General features: G+C 41.8%; 1 protein-coding gene across 1 annotated transcript in view; it reads left to right on the top strand.

The window, feature by feature from the left end:
* Positions 1–9,358, top strand: part of Dyl (transmembrane protein dusky-like) — a 39,873-nt gene extending 30,515 nt beyond the window's left edge. Inside the window, exons 3-6 of the mRNA XM_076830640.1 lie at positions 4,224–5,005; positions 5,241–5,561; positions 6,004–6,328; positions 7,347–9,358. Coding sequence (XP_076686755.1) covers positions 4,224–5,005; positions 5,241–5,561; positions 6,004–6,328; positions 7,347–7,757 — 1,839 coding nt within the window. The 3' untranslated portion in view covers positions 7,758–9,358. The remainder of the gene's footprint in view (positions 1–4,223; positions 5,006–5,240; positions 5,562–6,003; positions 6,329–7,346) is intronic.
* The last annotated feature ends 4,011 nt before the right edge of the window (positions 9,359–13,369 follow it).

Below are 13,369 nucleotides of genomic sequence, written 5' to 3'. Positions count from 1 at the left end.
AAAATGTCCTATCTAGCATTTCGAAACATCCCAGAAAACTGAAATTTTATTTTCTTTCTGTGCCGTCTTTCTAAAAAAAAAAATAATAAATTAGACTGTTTCTAGATTTCTACGAAGCACGTAGGGTTTTCTAACTTTACTTAAAAGGTAACAGACGCGTGGTATTTTAAAATATTTCAACGTTTCTTGAAAAATAGACAAATGCGAGATAGGACATTTTAATTAACCCTTCATTGACACTTTGGGCGCGAGCCACCCATAAGCTGATTTTGTCGCTCTGTACCTTCTATATGCAAAATGAATACCTTTTCTCCAAAGCTGACTTACAAACTATGTTTTCTCTCAAAATATTATATCCGAGCAACAACTCTGTAGATTTTTAGCTTCTAATATTGAAATTTGTAAAAGTTGCAACTATTTAAAGATTTTCTTCGTTTTTTCTCGACATGTGGTAATCTAGAATTTTTTTTACAAAAACTGTGATTAAATTTCATTAAAAAAACTTTTGGAATATATTTTAGAGACCTTAAAACTGATCCACGATTTTTTTTATGACGATTGGATTCTTTGGATGATAATGGCAGTTGTTCAAAAATTTATCTGGGTGTGAGCCACCCAGGTATGTCAAAGTTGATCGAAAAAGGAGGTGTGTCAACGAAGGGTTAAGGAGGGCAGTACTGTACACTATTCTCGATGAGTTACGTTTTTATTAAGTAAAACGAATAGAATGACAGTAATAGGGACACTGGTAGTAACTGGGACATTTACCCTACGTAACATGATACATGCAATGTTCAGAAACTAGTGATTTTATATTAATCTTTAATTTTAAAATATACTGTTGAATGGCCAATTTTACACAAACATTATCATTTGTTTCTAACATGTATTACGAGCAATCAATCTTTTGAAAAATATATATCACATAAAGTGAGCATAATTTTCAATTTCTCACAACCAGTGACTGGTATAAACGGAACGACAGGGATCATGGAAGTACATATGTACCTATGTACCTACTTATCGCAGCAGCTTTCGAATATCATTTTATTCGTCACCTGAGCGTTCAGTATATTTCTTACTCGGTCATTCGTAATTCATCGGTAGTTTAGCGCCAACTTATCCTCGTAATTGGCGCCTGTGCTTTACGACCCCGAGCGTCCGGCATACCAGAGCGTATGCGATCTTCATAGCCGACGCTCCGGTTTCGAGTTGTAGGATCACTCGAAGCAAGTTGATTTATCGTGCATAATTCGATCGCGTGCGTATGTCAATCGCGTTAACCTGGAATGCAAAATCTGTGGGCGTTGGTCAGCACTCTTGACACCCTCGATATGCGTGCGCGTTCGATTCGGGCCGCGGAAGCGTCTGTTGTATAACAGTAACCTCGTTTTCGGTTGCCCCTAACCGAATCACTATTGCCGTATTAATACAAATCCCGTGCCGGGTAATGGGCGCTAACATGTGTCGCCTCCAATTCGTGACTCGCATTCGTTATGCTACGCGTACATACCTGCCGCTTGACACGCAAGATAAAACACAAATGGCAGGTGAAGGATTAAGAAATTAAGTTCTTCTGGCAGCAGCTTCTGGTGATTTACGCAATACTTTGCCATCTATTTTGGATTTCAGAGAGTGTTACTTTGTGGTTCCTTGCTACTGTTTTTAAATGATTTTACTTAGCCTCGATCCTCTGTATGATTGGTGTATGGTTCAAATCTGGCGACTCAGATTTTGAAACTTTGTAGGCGTGCGTGGGTGTCGTGACAATACAATTTTTTTATAAAAAAAAGTCAAAAATGAAAAGAAAAAAATGAAAAATCCACAAACGCTAACAACTAGAAAATAAAGATGTATATAAAAAAAGGGTATGTTAAACGATTTTACTAAAAGTGCAGTAAAAACTAAAATATAATTATTTTCTTGTACTACACTTTCGATGGTGCTATGTGACTTTAAATAAAATCATACAAGCCCTGTGATTATCCTTTTTCTTGAACAATTCTACAGGATAATCACAGAGTTTTTTAATTTTTTCGAGAATTAAAGGGAATTAGCTTCTTTCATACATGAGTCATGTTTATGGGGGTGGGGGGAGATTAAACACGCGCCAAACGGTGTAGAATTTTTGTTACCCATATTACGCGCCATAACTGAAAACACTGTCCAAAATGGAATTGCACCCCTCTCGCTGCAAGTTCCTCGATTACACAGATGTGAAGATCCGGGGTTGAGTGTACGCAGAACCTTCGATCAAGAGGGGTTGGCGATCTTCAAGGTCGTGTCAGCTCGACAGTTCTCAGTAGAATTCCGTGGAATCTCGTGCACCGTAACCCCCCTTCGATTGGCATTCCGCGAAAGGTTGCAATGGCGAATAACGTTCCTGGAATTCCTGATTCGGCTACGCTCCTGCACCGTGTCCCGCGAAACGAGCCGGAGCTGCGCATCGTCATTCATTGTAATTCCAGAAAGACTGGCGCCTCGGCAACGTTTGTAGACACCGTAATATAGAACAGAAGTAAAGAGGATAGCAGACGGTGGCGAAAGGGGGAGGAAGAGGCGAGATAAGCGGCGACGACAAAGCGTTCCTCATTTTCCGCTGCCGTCTTGCGAGCCTATATTCTCGGTTGGCTCGCCGTTATGACTCTTGAGGGAGAGGTTTCGAAACGCAGCCGGTTGAATTGCCATACCGCATACGTGCAGGGCCTTGAAAAGGGCACTCGCCTGCCATGGGACCCGTCATTCATTTCCGTTAAGAGTTACTGGGCCGTTCTTTAAGAAATTCCTGTACATGCTGTATTTGCGTCCGGTTGCGACATCCTGCGCGTATAACATGTTTCTGAGTTTCAATCCTGGATGGAATTTATTCTAATGTTGAACGCGAGTCTTCCGTGCGCACGTAAGGATCATAAATCAACCGTTCACGTACGTGAAAAAGGGGTAGGGGCAGTTGAACAAAACGGGATATTACAAGAAAGTTGTTCCTAGCGAAAAGGGAAGAAGCAGGTGTCTCAGGCAGTGGGGATGATGAAAATGATGTGGCCTGCTTATATTGCAACGAGCTTTACTCAATATCGGCATCTAATGAAGGCTGCCATGGATACAATGTGGGGATGAATAAAATGGGATTCGTGAACAGTGCAGCAAAGCTGATGAGAATGATGAAATATTTATTTCTGACTTTTTTAGCTAAACAGGATTGCTGCACGATATTCCTTTTTGATAAGCTACAAACTCGTTAGAATGAATATTTCACAAAGTCTGATCCCCTTTGAGATACGGTATTAAATAAATACCGTAAGCGGGGATGACTTTGTGAAAATCAAAAATTCGCACCGTAAGCGTGAATGACTTCGCGACACTTTTTGATGTTTTTCAAATATCACACGAAAACTATACATTATAATCCCGAACCAATACACTGCTTTAAGACAAATCAATGATTACTTTTATAGTTAAGTCAGAAATGAAATTGGAAGTTGTTACAAAGTCATCCCACATTGAAGGGGTGACTTTGTGACAATATTTCAACCCTTTTTATATGGTAAAAAAATTACTGTATGATGAAGCTTATCTCATCTTTCTTATTTCAACATACGTTACACTAGTTCATGTATAGCTTACGTACAGATCACTTAAAAATAAAAAACAAGCACTTTTACAGTGCTTTAATACCCCCTTCAGGGTTAATTTGACTTTCCTTAAAAAAACGCTATTTTGCAAAATAACATAACTACTTATTAAATTGGAGCTATTGTGCATTATACAATATATCTTATTTTATATGCTTAGAAGAAAATATTAAGCTTTATCTATCACTGTGGCTCGAGACAAGCCGTCAGAAGTACTTACCTACCCCGTTTTGTCCAACTCTCCCCTATAGTTCTCGACATGAGAATGATTTTTGATAGAGGATCTTTATAAACTCCCGTCCTTGAAAGAGGGTAGAAATTATGTTGAACGAAGTTCTAGAGAAACTAATTTTCTACGGTACTCTATTGAGAGGAGTCTTGTTCAAATTACGAAAAAGTATGCACGGTGTTTTGGTAAAAGGGCTAGCTTATAAACTTTGTTCTTCATTCACACCAAAACTAATCTTTTATCAATCACCTTAGTGGGGTACTAGGAGTGAACGTCATAAAATCTTAATACTTGCTATAAAAAAAAACCCAATAGAACGTTATTGAAAAAGAAATAAGCGAATTTAATTTTGTTTGTTACAGAAAGTGAAATGCGAGGCTCCACTAGTCGACAGCAGCGCACTGCCATTGGAGCACCGATCGGTGTATGGCCCACCGGCCCAATATGGCGCCCCGACGACGCACGGCGCCGAGGAGAATTGGCCGCTGGCCTCTCCTGACACACCTCAGATAAAACACCTTCAGGTCCAGTGCGAGAAGACTCACATGCGCGTGAACATCGAATTCGATCGACCGTTCTATGGAATGATCTTCAGCAAGGGCTTCTACTCGGACCCCCATTGCGTGCATCTGAAGCCAGGCACGGGCCACTTGAGCGCAACCTTCGAGATCTTCTTGAACTCGTGTGGAATGAGCTCTTCCGCCAATCACAATGTGGCAGCCTACGGAGCACCAACGCCGTCCGGCAGCTATGTGGAGAACACCATAATCGTTCAGTATGACCCGTACGTGCAAGAGGTGTGGGATCAGGCCAGGAAGCTTCGTTGCACCTGGTACGATTTCTACGAGAAGGCTGTGACGTTCAGGCCGTTCCAAGTAGACATGCTGCACGCCGTTACCGCCAACTTCCTCGGTGACAATCTGCAGTGCTGGATGCAGATACAGGTTGGCAAAGGACCGTGGGCCAGCGAAGTGTCGGGCATAGTGAAGATCGGGCAAACCATGACGATGGTCCTGGCGATTAAAGACGATGAGAATAAGTTCGACATGCTGGTGAGGAACTGCGTCGCTCACGATGGCAAGAGGGCGCCGATTCAGTTGGTAGACCAGTATGGCTGTGTCGTTAGGCCGAAGATAATGTCTAGGTAAGTCGAAGCACCTGTAGTGTTTTATTATAATTTTTATCGTTGATTGTCTCCAGTAGTTCAGTGACACTTACCACATTTGCATTCCGCAATATTTACTTTCATGGCGTTAGAATTACTGGTGTTTCTTTATGACTTTGGAATGTGTCTCCTTCTTTACCCGAATAGTTACTGTACTTTCCATTCCTCCTCAACTGATGCCCTTGGAGCTCATACAAATTTCCTTTTCTCATAGGTTCCAGAAAATAAAGAACTTCGGGCCGAGCGCCTCCGTCGTCAGCTTCGCTTACTTCCAAGCCTTCAAGTTCCCGGACAGCATGAACGTTCACTTCCAGTGCGTCATACAGGTCTGCCGCTACAATTGTCCAGAGCCGAAATGTGGGCACCCTGGCCTTGAGTACGGCGCCCCCGCCACAGGTCTCACTCAGGAGTACGGCATACCTGCAGGACACCCGAATCTAGGCTCGGAATATGGCGCGCCACCAGTACCTGAATACGGTGTACCGCCTGCGTTTGCTGATCCTCGACACCCCAGTGGGCCTGCTGGAGCGTACAGGTCAGCTGATAAACATAATCCAATAAAGGAATCAATTACTCTTGAATTACTAAATTACTGTGGAATTGCATCACATAATAGTACGCGATGACCGGGAAGCTGGGAGAGAAATGAAATTAATTACGAAGGGGGGACTGTTTTGAAAGTTACCTGTTTTGATAGTGTTGGCTGATTAACAGCAAACGCGACTTGTTACATGTGTAGATAGTTTTCATTTATGCAGAAACAAACAGGATTGAAAGATACAATTTTTGTGTAATTACTTTATTACAGTATTTCTCGTTTAAATAAATAAATATCCAATTTCCGTTTGTTGAACATCACGAACCGAATATAATGAAATAATAAGAATATAATAGGAACGACAGTGAGTTGGGAAATAGAAATAGTAAAAGATACTTCGATTTCATACTGCATTCTAATCCGAGATTTGTTGCAACAGCGAGCCAAACGCGGACGTAGTACCAGCACCACAAGCACAAACCTCATCCTCCTCACCCAGTTCGACGCCAGGCGACGCGACGGCCAGCAGCTCGCCGCAGAGTCCACAGGACAGCATTCACCTTCCTCCACCTCCTTTGCCTGGCCACCCGGCAGCGGCCTACCAGACCGTGAAGAGAAAGGGTACCGCCGGTTCTGAGGAGCTTGAGGGTAACCTGGCCACCCTCGGAGGTCGGCCGAGGTCGGTCGAAGGTTTCCCAGCCGAGCTTAGAGGCGCCAGAAGGCGAAGGTCTGACGATCATGAACAGCTGGAAGACAGTGATTCTGTAAGTACCAAACGATTGTCAATGATTCAAAAGGGCATTGACTCGTAAAGCAGCAAGGACTCAGGGCCTTAACGCCTCCGAATGTTTCGGTGGCAAGTCGAATGCCTAGGGACCTGTTCAACGTACTTTTCGTATATTACATGTTTGAGGTCATAGAGACATCGAAGCAAACGTTACGTTTACATTATATGAAAAAGAAAAGTTTCTTATGCGAAGAGGGTAAAAAGTATGTTGGATGTGTGGTAAAACAAAATATCTACCTGTGACCAAATAAGTGCAGCACTGTAACAAGTAGCAATGGACACATTTGGCGGTTTATACTCTCAATGTTATCCGTTGGCCATTGCACAGCACTTGAATGTTTCTCGGTTTAGTCGCTATATTTTGGCGAGGCATCATAAAATCAATTCGTAGCAACCCTTAGCTTTGGATGCATTTAGTGCATATTAAAGTTATTTACACTTGTTCGAGTGGTGACAGATATTACATGTAACATGACATATATATATATATATGAAGTGTATATATATATATGAAGTGATAATAGACTCGTGGTACGAGCCTACATGGACGCACACTCATGCAGTCCTCCCGCAGTTCTCGCAACGGGTAACATTGGAACAGTTCTGCGCTCGGCTGTTGCCCAGGTCCCAGAACTTCAGGAGGTATCTGCACCGTAAAGGGCAGGCCTGACGTATACAAATACACCTCATGTATCGGGTTGGCCGAGTAGTTCTCCCACATTTTTTAAGCACATGCAGGGACAAGTTTTGTCGACATACAAATATTATCCAATACAGGAAGTGTCTTTCCAATCTCCCAAGTCGATTTTCAAAGTTCATTTGTGTCCACGAACATAAGCTCGTGTGTTCCAACTAAAACTTCATAGTAGAAAGAAACGAAAAGGTTATTGGACCAAGCAAATGCACCACAGAATAACAAATCTCCATATCGTAACGCGAACAATTCCCAGCGAGACTCACAAATACTCATCCGCCCTGATTAATATCATTTCCAGAGTATCTATCGCACCGTCACCCTGGTTTCCACCCACGTGTACAAGCGAGCAGCCCAGGAGATGACGGACGTCAACACTTCCAGGATCATTCAAGTTGTTGCTCCGGGCGACGTGAACTTCGCTCTGGGAACGACGAACTCCAGCAACGACACCACGGTGGTCATCCAGAACGCCAGCGCCTCTGCCGACCCTGAGACGATTTGCATGAGCCTTCCAGGGTTCGTTGGCGGCCTAGTGATGCTGCTTCTCGTCGTGGTCGTCGCCTCGCTGGTCGCGGCGTTCCTGTTCGTCAGGGTGCGCGCCGTCGACCGAAAGAACGTCGGCATGACCGGGAGTACTTTCGTTCATCCGGCGTACGCAACGGAGAACTGCAGTGTGCCGAATCCAGAGTTCGTCAAGGTGGCCAACTGAGATCTCGCCTAGACGATCGCGTCGATGTAAGGGACACTCAGTGAAGGGACGAGAGAAAGCGATCACTCGAGGACGGGCGACCTCGAGGACAAACCGTACTGGGATGTTATTTAATTTTTAGGCCCGTGTCACCTCGAACGAATTCTCTTTGTTCACCTCCGCCGTCCATTTAACCTGTTCTCTCGGGATTCAGTTGCTCCCTCTTTTCCCCTAGAAGGCTCTCCTCTCCTGGTCGAACTCCGCCAGATACCAGCAAGGTTTTGTCGTTCGATTGAGCTAGCTCGAATAAAAGAACGAGCAGAATGTTTGGGTGCCGTGTAAATAACTGCCTTAGGGACGCGACTCCATAGGAGAGGGAGAAAGTAAAAGGGGGAGGACGAGTGAAAGAACGACAATGCTGGAGCACGTTTCACTGGTCGCCATTGTGTGTTGCTGGACCTATCGCCCCCTTCACGAAGCGACACGCGCGACACCCTGAATTGCAACGTTTGTCTTTAGTTTAGCTAAAACTTGCTCCGCCTTAGGTCGGCGAAAGTCATTCAAACGCTCGGTCTCTGTTTACATGGATATTGAAATTCTTTGCGCCCCAAGTATCGTAGCTAGATGCAGCCGACTGGCTCCGTCGGCGGAGCAAAGAGCGCCATGCAGGAGGGACAGGTTGCTTAAAAGGTTCGGAAGCTATTGAACACCCTCTGGTACGATCAACGAGATCAGAATTCGTAGCGACAGTGGAGCGTTCCTCGGCGTGTTTCAAACTGGATTTCGTGGCACGTTGTGATCGTGGTAGAAGTAGAGATAGGTTAATCACGCGGCAACGCGCGGCGTGCCACGGTGGCAAAGGTTCGTCGATGATCGCCAGAACAGTCTCGGGGGGCATTGTAAATAAGTCGAAAGTAGTCAGACGGCCCTTCGAGACACGCGGGTTCCATCGAACTCCGCGTCCTTCGATCGCAAGCAGCGTACACTCGATCGTTTATACGTTTGTACACATCGAATGGCAATCCTTTTCTCCAGTTTCCTTTTACCTCACGCCTCGTGCGTCGCGGGCTTCGCGTCGTTGGCCTACCGCGATGGAAGGCCGCCATGACGCTGGACGTTGGTCTACGCGTCGACGTTCACGGAACACGCGGTGATCCTTCGTAACGCTCGCGAGACCACCATTATTTATTGCTCCTCTTTTTGTTACATCATCTCTAACTCTTTCCTTTTCGGCCGATCTAACCCTAATTTATTTATCGAAATTCCTGCGAAAACGGCTCCCCACTTTCTCGCTTTCCCACCTTCTCTTTCTCTTCTTTCCTCTTACTTTTGCTCGCTTAGTATTTAAGACTTTTCAAGGAGAAGTGTTCCCTCAACAGGGGGATATGTTTCAAGTATGCGTCGTGAACACACGCCGAGAACACACACACAGATACACAGGCTACGTGTAATGCATGAAGGATATATGAATGAACAACAAACACGGACGCAAACGGGGAAGCACCCGCGCGCAAATTATATACGTCGTTATACTGGCCCGAAGAATGTATACATCCAGACAAGATTTGATTATCTCATAATTATTTTAATTACATATTCATTTTTATTTATACAACCCTGCGTTCCTCTTCTTCATTCCCTTGATATCCCGCTGTGTTAGCTCCGGTGGACACCGGCAGCATGGGTCATTGTGCAGCCGCGTCAATATAAGGTTGTGTTCTAGCAGTAGGTACATATATGGGGAGATATTCCTCTTAATATAAAAATATGTATATTTTGCGGCAGTATTGGCATATTGGCGCGACTGCAAACTGAAGCTTGTCGATCATATGCACCGGGCCTTACTCCACTGTCGGTTCAACACACAGTTCTAGAAATTAGGGTACGATTGAATCTGAATTGAGGTGGGGTTTTTTCCTATACGCGGCCGGACGCAACGTCAAGAAATTCAAAGTCGATTTTCTCGAAAATGAAGGGCAACATCAAAAAATTTTATTCGTTTTTCTCGACTTATTTACTTGTTACAAGTCGAAAAGCAACAGCAAGTTTTTTTGGTATCGCGCTTCATTCTCGAGAAAATCGACTTTGAATTTGTTGACGCTGCGTCCAGACGCGTGTAGAAAAACATACCTTTAAATACGAAATCTAATCAATTATTTTGGTGGCAATGAATCTACATTATGTATTTTCGGAATCTATAATTTATATCTGATACAGTAAGCTTTCTGTTAAAAAGATAGTATTCTTCACAGAATATCAAAGTGCTTTGCACTTTTTCAAGTAATAGTTCTGAAAATGAAGAAAGTATTTTTGCCTATTATTAGCAGAGTGTTTCCCTATTTTTCGCGTATTCGTGGACCATATTTCACAAGTACATGCATTGATTTTGAGAAAATTATTGTTTCTTAAAAGTGGGTTACTATATGTTCAGATTTCTTGTAAATAATATTTTAAGAAATATACGCTGCCATTTACAAATGCGTAAAAACATTCGTGTGAAAAAAACAACAAAAGAGATAAATCTTATGTGAATTCAGATTTTAATGAATTTTAGGAAAGTTTTCTAATAGAATGAATTTTGTACAATATTATTTGGACTACTTTCTGATCATTGGGTGCTATAAAAATGTGTTTTAAAGTAATTTAGTCTAGTGACTAATGAACTTAAGGTGTCATGGTAGGTGGCACCTAGTTTTTGATTTTTTCCATACATCCAAGAACGGTCTGTACTTGGTGACCATAAATTTACGTTGTTTGCCTGACTTTTGGACTTTTCGTAATTCTTCAGCTACATTGTATAAACTGCTCTCGGGGTTCAAGTCAGCTGACACTAGACCCCTGAATTTACATCTATTCCAAATAAAAAGCAATGTTTATTAAGAATTCGTTTCCTTGATATTTTACTTAAGTAGCCTAATCATAACTGGGTGGCTTACTTTTGCACATGGTCATTCGAGCTGGCATCTCTGAAATACGATGAAATTTCTTTCTTGAGATTTAAAATCGTCCCTAACTCTATTCTGCAATTGAGTTTATAACGATGTTAATATTTAAATTCTATAAAATCCATCGTTAACTGTGCATTCATTCTTGTACCGAATACTTTTCCTGGCCGCAAAAAATTGAAGGTTGATGTTCTTGCGATTCAGAATCCTTAAGCTGACATACTCGGTCAATCTCATGCAGATCGCTTGCAGGTGGCAAGTTTCTTCAGGATAATATGCGTGGTCATCTTGTCTGAAGTATAAAATATTTCAGGTCTGTTTCCTTCCTTGCACGAAAAAATCAAGATTTCAAGTTTAAATAGCCGCCATTTTGTTTTAATTTAATATTTCGGAAAATTCTCTCCGTCAACCTGAGGATACATTAATATACTAAAGAAAACTTTTTGGTTTTTTGATTTTAGATAATCTGGTTTCGAATGACAGTGCTCACCACAAACCAAATTTTTAAAAATGCTTCTTAGATGTCGTTTGCTAAAAAATGACCAAATATTCTTTAAATGTTGCTTCCGCTTTTTCAAAAAAAATTAGTTCTAAAAATTAGACTAGATATAACCCCCTAACAGGTTATTAGCCCCTATTATCTAGTGTTACAAATTAAATAGCTTTAGTAGTTTATTAGATACTTTGGCATTCTAAATTACCAACAGTGTTCCAAATATGCTGCACTTCCTCTACAACAGCGTTCATTAACCTATTTAGTTCCCCCTGGCGCGACGCGACTTTAAAGCAGGCTGACATCGAAAATAGTTGGTCGTTAATTGAAAAACTTGATTATTAGCGTTTCGTGCACTTGCAACAGCCCCGTTGTAATTAGTAACCCTCGCTCAAGCACAATTGTACTACTTTTTGCCCCTCAACGTACCCGGACTCGACCTCTTCTTCTTCGGCGTCGTCGTGCCCTGCAACAACAGGTTTCCGTTCCACGACCTTCTTGTCCTTATTTCGCGAGCTGTCAGGCGACATCGGTGCTTTGGCACTTGCAGAACCGAACATATTGTACGTTACACGAGCATGCAACGATGAAATTAATCGGTGTCTATTTCTTAAAAGCCTCAGTGGCCCTACCTCTTTAACGCTACTTTCAATGGCGGGTGGAGGAACTTTTCCAAATGCGTTGTTGATTTCTCCTGCAGCATCAAATCATTTTTGGTGAAATTGGAAGACTGCATTTATTATACAGCGCGACAGCTTTGATACATTGTTTGAAAGACCATTTGGAGTAAAAATTTCACGTGACTGTATGTCGTTTTTTTTCTATACTTTTGTCAGTATTCCTTACAAGTATTCAAAACACTATTGCTGTCAGAATAAAATCACAAATTTCGCAGTGGACTTTAAGAATTTTTCAGTGGAAGATAATACGAAGTATTAGTTATTGTTAACCAAAAATTAGCTGTATGTTATTTAGACAATTGCTTGTTGTGCTGCATAACGGAAGATTTTAATGGAAACATGCCTACCTTGTTTTCATTAAGGGAGCAGGCCACTATAAAAAATCGGAAAAATCGATTTCTGCTTTTTCACATTTTCTGAAAGACGTACGTTTCGAGAATGCTCTCTCCAAATTTTATGAAGAAATTCGAAAAATCGATTTTTTTATTGCATTTTCCGGAAGTACTATCTTTTCTGAATACAATGCCGCTTGGTTTATAGTAAAATTCGCAAAGTTGCAGATTTAGCACACAAACAATGATCACACTACTTTCATACCTAAGCAATAAATGATAGTACTTAGGTATATTAATCGTGGAATTATTAGGCAAAATTATTTAGTGGACAAACAGATCTGCAAATCTCGGTTTCAATGATAATGGACTTACACTGATTGGTTTTTTAGCCCTGCATATGAACATTAGTACTCACCATGTACACAGTCTTAAATATCAAGTTCTTTTCGTTGGCGTTCCACTGCCATGTTAGCGGCAACCCTGCAGGATTATCCCTCCAAATTCCTCCAATCTGATTGTAGGACAGCCTGCAGAAATAATTGGAAACTTGAATTGAAGGTGTGTCGGGCCGACAGTAATTAAAAATTCCTGCCAGATTCTTTTCCCTCGCGAACCTTGTTCCACCGTTCTCGTCGAAGACAGCACCGTTGCCCATGGTGTCGAATACCGCGACAATCTGCGATTCACTATCGACTCCCACGCAATCCTTGCCTCCTGGGGTGAATACAGTATACATATCGTCTTGAAATCGATTTCAACGAATATTTCTTTTTTATGCCTTTCCTCAGCCGTTTCAAGTGGGTTCGTCTTTACTAAACTACCAAGGTTGCTGAAACTACTGCTTTTTGCGACAAAACGTGTTGATCTTTTATTCAAAAATGATTTAAAATAAAGCTGTAAATAGGATGATATTAAAATGTGCTTGATTCCATTTAAGAAATATGGTTTAGGTACTAAATAAAAACATGACAACTAATATTTTAAGATAAATTGGACTTTTCAAAATTAAAACTTTTCACTCTTTTCAGCAACCCTCGTATAATCGATTATCCAGTTGAGGGTTAAAATTTAAGTATTAAATTTACTCAAAACCCAAAGAAGTAAAAAAGTGATTTACATACATATCGATCGCTGAACAGCTGTTCCAATAATTTACTGCAAAATTGACCGTGAGCCGTCA

This window comes from Andrena cerasifolii, chromosome 2, assembly GCF_050908995.1.
Source record: "Andrena cerasifolii isolate SP2316 chromosome 2, iyAndCera1_principal, whole genome shotgun sequence".
Lineage (NCBI taxonomy): Eukaryota > Metazoa > Arthropoda > Insecta > Hymenoptera > Andrenidae > Andrena > Andrena cerasifolii.
This window is presented reverse-complemented; position numbering and strand designations above follow the sequence as displayed.